The sequence below is a fragment of the Phalaenopsis equestris genome, unplaced genomic scaffold (genome assembly GCF_001263595.1).
Source record: "Phalaenopsis equestris unplaced genomic scaffold, ASM126359v1 Scaffold000002, whole genome shotgun sequence".
Lineage (NCBI taxonomy): Eukaryota > Viridiplantae > Streptophyta > Magnoliopsida > Asparagales > Orchidaceae > Phalaenopsis > Phalaenopsis equestris.
Window position 1 is genome coordinate 46,395,690 of NW_018164444.1, and position 15,486 is coordinate 46,411,175.

The 15,486-nt window shown below is 37.9% G+C and overlaps 2 protein-coding genes across 2 annotated transcripts in view; both read right to left on the reverse strand.

Moving 5' to 3' along the window:
* Positions 1-1,569: 1,569 nt before the first annotated feature.
* LOC110039552 (probably inactive receptor-like protein kinase At2g46850) lies at positions 1,570-4,737 on the reverse strand. Its single transcript, XM_020744659.1, has 3 exons — positions 3,616-4,737; positions 3,114-3,194; positions 1,570-2,960 (listed from the first exon to the last, which is right to left on the reverse strand). Exons 1-3 carry the CDS (start codon positions 4,382-4,384, stop codon positions 1,912-1,914), a joined length of 1,899 nt encoding a protein of 632 aa, XP_020600318.1. The 5' UTR covers positions 4,385-4,737; the 3' UTR covers positions 1,570-1,911.
* Positions 4,738-8,739: 4,002 nt separating this feature from the next.
* The window catches only part of LOC110035115 (protein CURVATURE THYLAKOID 1B, chloroplastic), a 33,722-nt gene continuing 26,975 nt past the window's right edge, over positions 8,740-15,486 (reverse strand). Inside the window, exons 2-6 of the mRNA XM_020739358.1 lie at positions 10,673-10,773; positions 10,509-10,595; positions 10,088-10,150; positions 9,161-9,198; positions 8,740-9,067 (exon numbers count right to left, since the gene is read on the reverse strand). Coding sequence (XP_020595017.1) covers positions 9,010-9,067; positions 9,161-9,198; positions 10,088-10,150; positions 10,509-10,595; positions 10,673-10,773 — 347 coding nt within the window. The 3' untranslated portion in view covers positions 8,740-9,009. The remainder of the gene's footprint in view (positions 9,068-9,160; positions 9,199-10,087; positions 10,151-10,508; positions 10,596-10,672; positions 10,774-15,486) is intronic.

Consider the following 15,486-nt stretch of genomic DNA (forward strand, 5'->3'; position numbering starts at 1 on the left):
TTTTATTGAGAATATTATTGGGCATCCCCAAGATGTAATTAACCAAAAATTTATGTTCATTTGGGAGTGCTCTAGACTCCAAAACAAAAATGTTCTTTTTGGTTCTCTAGTTACGGATGCTTTATGTAAGCATTCTCTTTGTGCATACCTTGTTTCAAGATATTTCGATCTGATCTTATTCGGACGTATACTATCGACTTGTTGCACGAGAATTTATTATACATAAGCGCTCCATATTTCTTTTTATAATTTGTTTGTTTATTTTCATCATATGTCTTGTCTTATTCGGTTCCTCTCCTCTTCGGATCATTTATATGGTTCGGGAGGGAGAAGGGAGATTTATTAATAGGGGAAGTATACGACGATCGACAAGCTGGCGACTCCTTTTAAAATAAAAAAGAGAAAAATGAACGGAAACATGGTTAAGACACATCTTCCCACTCACCCATACAATCATAGTGAAAACACTCACTGTTCAATCCGATCCTCTAGATTATCGGAAAACTATAGGGCCATTACAATATCTCACCACTGCTCGCCCTAACATCACCTTCACAGTAAATTTTCTCAGCCAACATATGCATACACCTACCACTTTAGATAACACTCAACTCAAACGTTTTTTTTTTTTATTTTTTTTTATTTTTTTTTTCGCTATCTTAAAAGAACAACTAACTATGATTTTCATATTCAGAAAGGCACACTTCTCTTGCAGGCTTATGTAGATGCATACTTTAAAAAGGTATCCACGTGATAGGAAATCCACCACCGAATTCTGCATATATTTATGCCCTAATCTTATATCTTGGTCTACAAAAAAACAAACCACTGTTGCCAAATCCAGCACAGTGGTTTAATATTGCATGATTGTTGCGGTCAATGCAAGAATAATGTGGATACACTGTCTCCTATTCGAACTTACCTCCACCTCTCTTCCTCCAACCACTTTATTCATCAACAGCACCCCTGCCATCGCCATTGCCCATTACCCCGTCGTCTTCCACGCGAGAACAAAGCACATCGAGGTGGACTATCACTTCACTCAAGATCATCAACAACTACAAAACATTACTCTTCATCACGTCATGACAGCTGACCAGCATGTCGACAAGGCTCTTCCCATTGCTCGACACCAACATCTCACGACCAAACCAACAACCTACGCCCTAGATCCTCAGTTTAAAGGGGGTAATAGAGATTGTACCTGAACCGCAACTGCTATCTTGATATTCGCCTCTGGGAAAATCCTTCCATCTCTGCTTTAGCTATACTCGCGTTATAGAGATTTCAGATCCCCCTTTCTTCTGAATATATAATTTAAATTTATTAGTATGAATATTTACTATCATAACATCCATGAATTCTCTTCCTTCTTCAAATTTTCTTTGTGCTAGCGTTAGGAACTGCCCTAACTTTAATTTTAGAGTAGGAAAAATTACCAAATATTTAATTTGTTTTAGGTGTTGCAGAAAAATACATCAAGGAGATAAAATTACTAAATTACCTAAACTTCATTAAAAAAAATATTAAATTTTATTACTAAATTGCCTAACACATGATTCAGCCTCTGGTATGTATGTAAATATTCCAAAAAAAAAAATTAAGGGTTTTAAACACTACATAATTGTAAAGCGAATCCTGCCTCACGATGAAGAGATGAAGAGAATACAACTGGAGAAGGATTCAAAGCATGACCAACCCCAGCCCAAGAATAACACTAGAAGAAAACAGCTAGATTTCCCACACGAAAAAAAAAAAACTGCTAATCACTACAGAAGCAATACATTTAAGAGTAAATAAAATAGGAACTTCGACAAAACTTGCTGCCAGATTCCTCAATATATAAGTTAATACTACTTTTCATACTTCACGTGCTAAAACCAAGAAAATCTGGGCTTCAAGAAACGCCTTTTAAGGCACATGCAGAGTGTCTGGCGACATGGATATCATTTGAAGAAGGCTTGAGTTTGAAAAAGTCACCTCCAGTATAGGCTCTTTCTTGCCACCTTCCTCCACGCCATCATGAGTAATCAGAATAAATTCTTTAGCAACAGTAACCATGGAAACGCTTTCACCCATCCTACTTCCCAAACACTGCATCGCAAAGAGTGCCACTCTTTCAATTTGTTCGCATTGAACCGACGGTTGCTCGCCAAACCTAAGGTAAGGATCCACAATCTCATGAAGCTTTCTGTCCCTAATCTTCAACAACGTGAGCTCTAAAAGATGTTCCTTTCGTGAACCTGTGATGAGCTCCAGCAATATGAGACCGAAGTTGTTGACAATCCGAGCATCATGAGAAACCGCGTATGAACAGGATTCATCGCCATTTGTGGAGCTCAGAAACTTGAAGCTTGCAATTTTGATGGAATACTCTGCATCGATGTATATTTCGCTGGATTTGAGATCATGGAGGTTGACAGGTGGGGAGATCTCGCTTCGAAGGAAAGACAGAGCACTTGCAACTTCGATAGCGATGTTAAGTCTATGGTACCAAGAAAAACCGTTTCCTCTGCGTCGCTGGAGGTGCTCCTCCAGAGTTCCATGCGAAAAGAATTCATGCACCAGAAGCAATGAGTGGTTGGAGCTGATGCAGCATCCAATTATTCTGGCAATATTCTTGTGCGAAGCCTGGGAGAGAATCTCTATGATCTCCCAAACCTGCTTGAGATTCTGCTCGTTTTCGCAGTTCACTTTGTGCACGGCGACAAGAGATCCATCATCGATAACACCGATGTGGATGGTCCCATCAACAACACTGATGAGCTGCTGTTCATGGTCGAATCCCTTTGTGGCGTCGTTGAGCTCCTGATAGGTGAATAATCGAGTTCTGCAAGCTTTTCCGAGGATTTTAGGGAGGCAGGCTTGGTGAGGATGATCTTTGCTTCTATTAACTGGAACCTTTACGAGGAAACAAATGGCCAATGCACCGGAGACAAATATTGCAGAAATGATGGCCCCTGCCGGCGAAAGGACTCGTGTTAGACAAATTACACGATCTAACAATTATGTTATATGCAAAAGGATATGTTGAAATGTTGAAAATGAGCATGCTTGCATGATGAAAGAAATCTAGTTTCAAAAAAATTATCCAACATACAGAAGCTGCATACCAACAAAAATAGCAACTCTCTTTTTGCAGAACCTTCCTTTACAACAATCACCATTTGCAGAATGGCCCTCATCACTACAAGCTGTAAACATGCCTCGTTCAAAACAGTTCATCAGTCGGGGAGATTAGCGTAAAGAGTCATTATTGATTTACAATTGTGAAAAAATAAGCTTATATGTGCCAAGACTTTTAGGCTCAATCTAGGATTTAGTAGAACCTAGAGTTTTAAGAGATTTAAACTCCTCCATTAAATCTTAAATTTTAAAAAGTATATGTCAAAGAGATTAAACACAATTAAACATTTATCATCTCAAACAAATTTCAGGATTTAACGGCTAAAGGATCTACTAAATTCAGGATTTAACGCCTATAGGATTTACTAAATCCTGATTATCAAGCTTCATTAAATCCTGCTTGTAGCCAGGCAGTGCCCTCAGGCAACTAAAATCCAAAATAAAGATTTTCACTGTGCCAAAGAAAAAGAAGAAGCAAAAAAGACTCACCTTTGAAACAGCCGATTCCCCGTGCAAAACCATCACCAACAAGCCCAGGCCCGCAAGAACACCTATACCCTTTCTTTACCACAGTTGCGTTCACCATCACCGCCCCATTGGCACAAGCCACATCCTCCACCAATCTCATCGGCACGGCCCATTCAACCTCAATCCCTCTCCTCGCACGCCCAACCAATCCCCTCTTCTCAACCCAGCTCGAAAACCCTCGACACCCATACTCACCAAATACCCCAATTCCCTCACCCGCCTTCCACACGCTCCCATCCGAAAGCGGATAACAGCATCCCCCCTCGCACCCTCCCACCCTTTCACACCCAGACCGACACACGGACGAATCATCGCAGGCATAGAGGCGAAGCACGTTGTCTGTTGTGACGGCCACAAAGGGGCTTCGATTGAGGACCGCGGCGGAGACTTTCAGATCTGCGTACCAGCGATCGCAAGGGGATGAGTTGGAGTTGGAATTGGACCTCGACTTGGACGAGTAGTCGAGGAGGATGGAGCTGGAGGTAAGGAAGGCGATGATACGTAGTTCGGTGGGGCCGAGGGTTAGGTAAAGGGAGGAGTTGCGGGTGCAGGTGAGGCGGAAGGCGTCGATTTGGGGACCGCAGGATGAGTTGAGGTAGAAAGGGTAAGGAAGGGAGAGATCGCCGCAGAGCTCATTGCAGGGGTTGGTGAATAGAGATTCTTTGGAGGCGGCGGAGCCGGCGACGACGAGAAAGAGGAGGAGGGAGGTGGAGGTGGAGATGTGATCCATGGATGGAAGAGGCCATGTGAGGAGTCGAATGGAGGGGGTTTTGAGAGAGGAGAGGCGAAGTGTACGAACTTCGGGAGGAGGAGAGTTGGCGTCCGGAGAGGGGAGAAGAGGCGTTGGGAGGAGGGGAGGGGGAACGGGTTTCGGGGACGAAGCCTGGGTGTGCGGGAGCGAGGCGGGGGCATGTCGGACGGGGGAGTTTTGGTATTTATTTTATTTTTTCGGAATTTGGAGGAGGGATTGAGGTCTTCAAGACGACGACGACGACCTGGCTAATCGTTCTTAATTAAATTAATTAATACGGATCATTAATAAAACTCTCGGAATAGCTCTCCACTTTGAATGAAAATTCTTTTGAGGGAATCTGCCTAGGATTTGGCTAATCATACAGCGTACTGATTTAGCAATTTAATTTTTTATATTTTTTCACTTTTTTCAATTTTTTAAGATTAAGGGTCCGTTTGAGACAGCTTATTTAGTATGGTAGTGTTTTGAAAACACATCTGATCTGTTTGGGTAAACTGCATTTTGACAGCTTGTGCGTTTTCAAAACATTGAAAATAACATTTTCATACCGTAGGTTTCTAGGTGCGGTGGCAGCTTTTTGGCTGCAGTTTAGTTTTTTCATAAAAATAAAAATTTGTAATAGCTACTCAACCTAGCTTATCAGCAGATTATTTTTAATCAGCTTATCAGTAGATTATTCAATAAGCTAAAGCTGCCACAAACAGACCCTAAAGTAGATCTAACAAGTTTTCATGATTTGATGGGCATGTTAAAAACTCCTCAAATCTATATATATTTGAGGAGAAAGTATCATTGAATAATCTATACACAAAATTCTTCAATGTGGTGGCAAATATTCTAGTACATTTGATTGTTTATTTATGATAGTATAAAGAGAAGACATTCCCGACCAATCATGAAGAGAGAAATATTGTATAAAAGTTTTAATATGAAGTGATGGAGTAGGAATGTTATTAATAGTTATGCTTATATACTTGTGATAATTAAGATAAAATATAGGGAAAAAAATAGGTTTTTGAAAGCAATGTTTGTTATTATTGAAATAGCAATTAATGTTTGTTGAAGATCCTTGAATCAAGCTTCTAGTTATTCTCGAGTAACAAATGTATTATCATTGCAAGTCTATCAAACAAGATGCTTAGAAAGAACATACATATTTGAATTTAAGATTCATATTGAATGTCTTCACTTATTGTGGTTCTTTTTGGCCTCTAGAGATAAAATTTTGTTTCTTACATATGATAACAAAAAATGTGAATAGCAAATTTTTGCTCTTTCTTGATATGAGAGAAATTCACTTGTGTGGTTTGGAGATGATATGAGCTTAAGTAAGAATAATGCCTAAGCTACTCTACGAGGAGAAAAAACATAAAAATAATTAGGAATATATGAATGAAATTCAAATGGGTCGAACATTTGACCTAGACCACATTGTTACGAATTGAGAAAGTAAGCACATCATGAGAAGAAAAGATATAAAGAATACAATGAAGGCTTACAAAGAATGCTAGGATGGGGTGAATGTTTAATATAATTATGGCTAGCCTTTCTCTCTCAAAAGATGATTATGGTACATACAATGGTGTTTGCTTTGAAAGATGAATTGAGGTTTCATTAAATGTTAGAATTGATCTAGTATCAACTGTCATAGTTGAGAAATCATTTGAATTAATCTATATTATAAAAAGCTCTTTTAAGTCATCAATTACATGTAACTTCTTTCTTCAACAAATTTTTAACTAAAATCTCTATTTTAAACACCATTTAAAGTTTATGTTTAGGATTCATTCGAGAACATTTACAAAGATATGCATTATCTTGAGCGGCTTCTATGTTTTCTAGAAAACTCTAGAGAGATAAATAAAGAAGGCATTTACACTAATTTTTTAGAGTGAATTTGTGTAAAAAATTTGAAGTTTTGACATTAATTCTTTCTAAATGATATCTTGATTTGGCACAGTAAAATTGGGATGCCTTCTAAAATTTTGGGAGTTTTAAGGATTATACAAACTATCAATCAATGCTTGAGTCTTCTCAGTATGATGCCTACCAACAACCGACCTAATGTGTTCACACTTTGTCCATACCATCAAAATCACAACTGATTCAGTGGCTCATCATTGATAAAATTTTGATGATACATATAGACCTAACACAACGATTTTCAACAATCACATTCAAAATTTGTTATTCACTCGCATACATTGTTTGTCTTTCTAATCAATTGAGTTTTCTTTATGTTAAAAAGTTGTTTGTCTCCCAACTTCTAGCATTTTCAATAGACTATCGTTTGATGCTACCCATGATTGGTATGTGATTCTGAGTCGTCGACGTCAAACACTCATCTTACTGTTAATCCAGCCTTCCCTTCTGCCAGAACAATGACCAAGATGACCAATTACTATTGCCTAACTTCCAATGCTCACCATCATTTGAAGTTTGATATCTATCAATAACTGACGTTCAGCACACAATCTCCAACTAATTCAGCAATCATCTAATGCCCAATAATAATGACATATCAAGAACACTGCTATGCTCACAAAAAACATCTCGAGTTGTTGACATCAACTACAATTTATTCATATTTATTTCTAGTTATGTTCAGAAAGCATCTCTTTATAATCTTTGATAAACAGTAATACTTGAGTATCAATCAAGCTAGACCTTATAAAAGGACAAAAATGTTATTGTGTAATGGTAGTGTTTCTGCAACAGTGTAGGCCGCTGTTATTGGCTCCTTGCTCTTCGGGCTATAACCTTCTCATTTTAAAGATCGACGCCTATACCCATTAGCAATCACTGCGGCTTATGAATAATTAGAAAAAAAAAAGGGATAATTTACATACATGACACTCAATTCCTATGTATTTACATACGTAATAGCCAAATTTCAATTTTTAAAAGCATGGCACCTTTATATATGCATAGAAAGGTACGTTCCAGTTATTAAAATTTAAAAATGTAATTTATTTTTTGTGATATGAAAGATTTAACTGATATAAATGTAAAAAATAAAACATAGATATTAGATATGTAAATAGATAAGAATTAAGTGTTATGTATGTAAATGCTCAAGAAAAAATTATATGATGATATATTAGGATGGTATAATGTAAGAAAATAAATTTTCCATGTTAGATATGTAAATATATAGATATTTAATGTGTGTATGTATGTGAAAATTAAAATTTAATTGTTACATGCATTAATAGATATTAATTAAGTGATATGTATAAAAATCTTCCAAATAATAATAATAATAAGACGCTCATTTTTCTGTGACATGACCATCTTCTGACGAAAAAAGTATTACCTCAGGAGTACTGATGCATCAGCACTCTAATGGTGAGGTGCAACGTGACGTCACAGTGAGACCATTGCCCACGTGACACCTCACCATTAGAGTACTGATGCATCAGTACTCATGAGGTAATATTTTTCTCTTCTAACCGTCTGTTTTATCTGCAATTAAATAGACTTAAGAAAGTAAATAACTATAGAAAACTAAACTTTTTTATCACTTCAATCCATGGTAATTCACTGTTTCCTTCGGATGAAAGTCCATATAAAATGGATTAAAAAATATTTTTATAATTGAACAAAGCTGAAAAATTTCTCTAGATTGACTTAATGAATTACAAGTGACATTTGGATAGCCAATGCCATCCATATAATAGATTAAACACCTTTTTTCAGCTGCATTTTATGTAAATAAATATCAAAATGTAGGTATGAGACTTGTTAATATATAAAAATTACGTGGTATGTATGAAAATTTCTTTTAATGACCAAATTATCACATGTTTGCCGAAAATGACAACTGCGTGTATGCTGAATACTCCCATTTTAAGAAAACGTTTATGGAATCCTCTGATTAGAATTTGATGTAGATGTGTTTTAAAATACTCTCATTACCTTGAGAGGAGCTCAATAAAAGAGATGATTAAATATCTTAGGAAGATTTGGAGAAAAAATTGAGCCCAAAAGGTAATATATATGTTTCGAACCCCTGACCTCCGAGTGAAAAACTTAACCTTCAACTATTATACCACGAACAAGTACAGTACTATATACAACTCAATACCCGTGTATTTATATGTCTAACACATAAACTTCAATCTTTACAGATATACCACCTTTTCTATGCATGAAAAGGTGTATCTCATACTTGAAAGTTTAGAAAAGTGATATTTTTTATGTAATATGAAAGATTTGGGTGGTAAAATTCAGGTGTTGGACATGTAAATACATAGAAATTGGATGCTATGTATGCATCTATGCATGTAAATGTCCCATTTATAAACTAATTCTTACCAAAATTTGACTCAAATTTTCTTTTTTAAAACCTGGAAGCTGTTAGCTTTCTTTAAATTTGCAAAACAAATGGATTGCACGAAGAGGGGAAACGGGCATATCTGAAATTACAAAGATTTTCTTGTAATACCTGACTGCCATTAACAATACGAAAGCTTCAATATATTTCTATCAATACAAGAAAGGCGCAGATCACCAATACTGAAAACAGATCCTCCACCATGCTCCTGAACTGTAACCAAACAGGCTCTAAAGTTCTGAGAGCTCATCCCAAAAATACCCCTTTAGCTGCTTCCAATAACATCGCCATAGATGCTCTTTATTTTTGCAATTAAAGCTTCCCTGAGGGCACAATAGCATATATTATTTTTAAGTATAAATTTTCTGAAGTTTAAAAACGGATTTTCTAGAATTAATGTTGTTAATGAGGTGTACCTGTCAGGCTTGAAAACAATGTTGCGGTATGCAAACCACTGAATGAATGACAAAAGTAGATTGAAACGCATTAATTTAGTAGCAAAGAATGGAAGAAGGATAAAGATGGAGTTAGCAAAACATAGAAATAAACAGAAACAATATATAATATATAGCTCTATGATAAGCAGAAAAGGATTTTAAGTGTGCCTTGCATATTGTGATTGGACATCTTTTTGGAAAGTAAATTACAGGAAATAGAAGATATGGATACAAATTACATTTGGTTTAATGTCAAATATCCATATGAATCTGTTTGATTCAATGTTGTTTAGATGTCAATAGCATTAAAATGTCATTATCAATACATATTTGTGTTATCTATCAATATTGAATATGACTTGAGTTGGCTGATTTTTGACAAACATGTAAATGTCAGTGAATAAAGACAAAATGATCATTTAGAAATTTATATTTTACAAACGAAGAAAAATGCTAAAATAAATTATTCTTTGACTTTTTGCAATGAATTTTTTCTAGTCCTAAAGTTTATTAAAATGTAAAATTAGTCCCCAAACTGTTTTATAATAGTTTAAAATCAGTCTACGAACTCCTTTAAATGCAGGATTATTTCTGCTCCTATAAAGGGATTTTGGGGACTAACTTAACACATTTGTAGACTATGAGATTAAAATGATCCGTTATAAATAGTCAAGGGACCATGATGACATTTTTTGTTTTCTTTACAGATGTTAGCAAATCAGATATCTAATAATATGATGTAACATTCACATGTTAGTGCGGCAAAGAGCCCCATGAATTAATTGACCTGTTTGAAGTTCCTGGAGTAAATAAATCATCAGCACACTCATGCTCTCAAAAATTCATTTTCTATGGCACTGCCATCTATGCTAACAGTAATGTTTCTGTAAGAGTCACAGGACTTACTCCAGTGTAGCCAATTCCAACTAGTTCAAATATACTCGGAAGTAGAGGAAGCTTATCAATTGCCTACATAAAATTACAAAAGTTCAAATTTTTCATGTTAAAACAAACTAGAGAATCATAAGGCTTCTTTGGGATCACTTTTATTTTTTTATTTTTGTTTTATTTTTTTCTTTTAATTTTAAAAATGATTAATGTGTTTTTTACAAGTTTATTTTTCTAAAAAAATTAAAATGCTTTCTATAAGGCAATTGTTTTGAGTGTTATAAAATCAAATAGTCAAATATGTTTTATTTCAAATCAAAATATAAAGAAAATAAGATAAGAACAAAAAATAGAAAATTAAAAATAAAAGTGATCCCAAACAGTCCCTTACCCTTAGCTTCTACGACCATGCAATCAATTGAGTACTAATTATACTTACCGAGATCAATCCAGCAGAACCATAAAGAGCAATTAGTGCAAAAAAAGTAAGGGAAGTCACAGCATATTTGTCTTCGAGTTTGTCCCACTGCCTACCAAAAAAAGCCAATTTAATACCATAACTTCTTAAGTCCAAAGAAACAGATATGCACAAATAAAACAGACCGCTTCCTGTATGGTTTTAAATATTTCTGGAAGTTCAGTAGCAACTTCAGATGGTGCTTCTCCTGTAGCCATGACAACAATATTCCCTGCAATTCTACCACCTAAGTTGGCAACAAAATGGGCTTAGAAGGTTGCATTTATTGTGAGGGTGAGAATTGTTTGATAATAGAGAAATGGAATAAAAAACTTTCATTCGGCTCAGACTGCTTATCTACAAAATGGACAACATTTAACGGGCAGTTTACTACTGTTTCATACAGAATTGACAAAACCAATAGATAGAGATACATCACCAACGACAGTGCCTGCCAGGAGTCACTCCTCATCTAGAAGCCTTCTAGGAGTCACTCCTCACATACGCTATTGAGACTAGGCCATCATCTCAATAATTACCATCTATGAAGCATGAACACAGATGAGGACGTGAACAGGACACAATTCGGGGAAACGACATAATTGAAAATAATACGACACAACACGATATGGACACGTTTTTATATTTAAGTGATTATTAATATAAAAATATTTTTTTCATTATTTTCTATTAAAAATATCACAATACAAATTATGCAATAATAAAATTTAACTTCATAAATTTAATTTATATTATAAAACCTTATGCTCATGAAAATTAATTTTTAAAATAAGATATAATATGTTTTGAAAGAATTCAGCAAACTTAAAATCCAACTTATCTACTAAAATTTAAAAATCGTATGAATACAAGGACGGAATTACTAATGCCCGGCTTTGATAAATATTGGTGCACCTTCAATTGCTTGATTCTGATCAATGTTAGAGGGAGCTTTAACATGGCAGTAGATGGGGTGGTTTCGATTATGAGGTATACTTAATGTTATACATATATTTAAAATTTTCTAATTCTCGTGTCTCATTTTCTCGAAATCGTGTTAAGCTAACGTTTGATGCGGTGTTGAGATGTGTCCCGGACGTGTTTTGGCCTAAAAAAATTAAACATATATTTTGTAGTATCAGAGAAGTGTCAGGGCGTGTCGAACAAGTGTCAGTGTTCGATACGTGGCTGACACAGGTATGACACATTTTTAAAAGTGTTGGTGTTACATAGATTACCATCCACCCTCAACAAATAGCCTTCTATAGATTCGAGATATCACAAGCCCACTGACATCTACTTGGTTCATCTCCAAACCACACATTGCACTATAAAATGTCTAGCTATGAGAACAATTGTAAGAGCCCAATCCATACCATGCAAGATATTATCTTTTTCGGCATAAATTATTCTATACCATGATGAACCTCATGACTTGCTCATTTTAGTTTAGTCTTATTGATGCAACATCCTAGTAGGTCAATTGCCTGAGATGAGCATAGATGAGCAAATTTAATTGTATAGCTTTTGAAAAAACTCCTATCTACAACAACAAAGGGTGCCTTCCAAATTCCAGTGCTCTATCTTTAGTGTGAGTTTTGGCTCATTTCTACCCTAGAGTTTGTCATCCTAGAAGCCTGCCACGAGTTGCTCTTTATCTAAGTTATTAACCCTAGTGATCACTCCAAACCCTATTATTCAAATCACCCTCTCCAATTTTAAAATTATCAAAATAATTTCTGATACCTAAACTAGTAGTAAATTCAACGAAAAACACAAAACAAACTTTTATTAATACTGAGTTAGGGTTACAACACGACACAAACTGAAATGAAAAATACACTAACAAACCAAGGCCCGGGTAGGGCCAAAAGTGAAGATCTGAGGGCGGAGTGGCATCAACAATGTGGTGAGGGTAGGGGAAGGGATGGTGGGTGTGAGGTCAGTTAGGAAGGGGTTTGGTGGCCGGTAGGTGGGCTGAACAGCGAGGATGGTTGTAGGGGAAACGGTTGGTAAGTAATCCGGAGGGCTGGAACATTCCTCCTAAGGGCTATAATGAGGCTGCCTGATGTGGAATTGGAGTAGTAAACAACAGCAGGTTGGAGGGGAATAAAGTGCTGAGAGGACGATTGGAAAGGCTGGACAGTAAGGCAGTGGCGAAAAAGGGGCAACAGAACTGCGGGGTGGTATGGGGATCGCCGACGGTTAATGGAAGGGAAGGAGAAGGTGTAGGAGGAGGATAGATGAAGATATATCACCACCGCGAAGTAGGATACAGTTGGAGCACCACCACCTCCTCGGATACAGCCAGAGAACAGAGAGAACAACTCCACAAAAGAAACTGAAAGTAACACACAACAACAAAAACTAACCTAATGCAACAAAGTAGCAATATAAAAAGTTTCCCAAGTAAAACAAGGAAAAAGAATGATAGGAGGGTCGGCAGCAATGCTTCCTTTCCTAAAGTGCCACTCTATTGAGTGAGACACATGAAAGGAAGTAAATCCCGCTTGACTCCTATAGCATCCTAAACCGATCACCTCAAGCAGGGTCTGGATCGGCTCCCCTTGAATCAACTTGCTTATTTCCCGCATCCGTGCAGCAAACTCCTGCATCCGTATCAGTCTCCCGGGGTTGAGAGAGCTTCAATCTCATTCGACAAAGCTTCCGGTTCATTGTCTCTGATCTTGGTGGCACCTAAGTCCCACTTCCGGCTGCATTGTTGACCAAAGCATCAAAGAACTCTGCACCACTTGCGCGCTCAGCTCCCTATCAATCCACTCTGTTGAGACTATGGCCCATGCTTGTACTGTTGGATCCTCCCAAGGTAACCCATGGTCTGGTCTGCCTAATGTGCCATGAGAGTAACCTAAATCTTTACGTCTGTGATGTGAGACCCTCACATCAGCTCTGGCGTAACTGTTCTGGTCTGGAGCTGTTGTCTCAGTCCTCCCATCTTGTGTCGCCACTAGAACTGACCTCACTGACGCTGCTTTGCTGGTAAGGGTTCATGTGATCTCGACTTTGCCGAAAGAAGTAGAATGATGTGTTTCCCCTCCTTAATAAATGAGTATGTATTTTTGAATCAATCGTGTTGAGTCCTCCGGTCAAACTATCATGACCGTCCCAATAGAAGATGGCAGGTATCCATAAAGACCACGTCACACCACACTTGATCCTGTGGCTGACCTTCGATCGAGAAATCTACTCAACATCTTCGGTTGATGCTGATTCAATTCTCCTTCTTCAGCCATGTCAGTATGGTTGTGAGTGCCTCTAAGTTGTGAGTCCCAATTTCTCGACCATATGAGTCGATACCACGTTCTTGCTGCTCCCGCCATCGATGATAAGACTGCATATTTTTTTGTTCACTGTGCAACGGGTGTAGAAAATATTGTAGTGAAGCCACTGCAGATCCCTTGTGTCAACATCGATCCGTAGAACCCGTCAAATTATAAGTGTCTCTCCTTCATCTGGGAAAGATAATGTATCTCACTCTGATACTCAGTTGTCTCCTCCTCGATAACCTCCTCAACGACGCTGACTACTCTGCTCGTGAGACAGCTGAAGGAAATGTTACCGTAGTTGTGGCATCTATAACACTTTTTGGCCGGCACAGTGTTGGAGGAGCTGCCCTTCTACTGCTTCTTCCCACTCTGATGGCCGCAATTTCACCCACCTATCCTCTGGCACATGTTTATACTCGAAGATCCACTCAACAGCCTGTAACCAATCAATAAATTTCTCAAGATCCATGCCTCCTTTAAACTCTGGCAGATTTACCTTGATGTTAAAGTCTCTATGTCCTCCAAATGACATCTCCTCTCTGTGAGTCTCCCTCTGAGGGGGATTCCGATATCCCTCTCCAAGTTTCCTATGATGCTGGATTTTGGAACGCTGTGGCCTATCTTCTTGGTTGCCGAAATTATCCCTATGAAAGGGATTCGAATCCTCATCTCTTTCTCCCTTTCGACTCTCCAGACCTCAGTCTAGGGTAACCTCTTCCTATGTTAACTCTTCAATTTCCGCAAGCCTTTGTGGAAGACAACGAAGCTCTCGCTGCATCTCTTCTCGAGCAAACTCGAGCATATTCCTCCTTGGTGGCATGGCCCGAGTTTGAGTGTTGGGAGGAAAATTATTGGGTGGAACCGAAACAGGGCGTGTGTGATTTATTGCGGGTGTAGAAAAACTATTTAGGCTTGCTGATTTTGAAAATCAACAAAGGAGAATTTGGAGTTTGAGCTATGGTTTGGGAATGGTAAAGAAAATTTTGATAGAGGGAAAGGTGGATGCTAGGATACCCTAGGATAAAACTAAGGTTAGTCTAGCACTGATACCAACTGATATCGAAACTAGAAGAAAATTCAACGGAAAATGCAAAATAAACTTTTATTAATACTGAGAAAGCGTAACAGCATGATGCAAATATAAATGGAAAATACACTAACAAGCCAAGGTCTGGCTAGGGTCGGAAGTGAAGATCCGAGGGTGAAGTGGCATCGGCAATGTGGTAAGGGTAGGGGAAAGGATGGTGGTTGCGAGGTTGGTTAGAAAGGGATTTGGTGGTCAATAGGTGGGCAAGATAACGAGGGTGGATGAAAGAAAAGGGTTGTCGGGGGCTAGTAACCGCCCTCCTAAGGGTTATAATGGGGTGTTGACCTCAATTTTTTCGTGAGGTCTAGTCTTCCGTTTAGGGTTTAGGATCTAGCCTTAGGAATCTCCCTTCGACTATCTTAGAACCTTAGAAGTGGGACCCGCCTCGTTTTAGTTCGACCCGCTTCCGTCCCATTCTGGAGTTTCGCGTGCGTGGTATCAACTTCTAGCTCTTAGAAGGACGAAACCAACACGAGGAAACCCAAAAGGGATTCCCTATAGGACTTTCCTGAGCCTTAGGGTGGCCTTTTGCACAATTCGCACTCCCGCGCGCACAAGCTTCGCAATTCGGAGGGTCGATACGTCC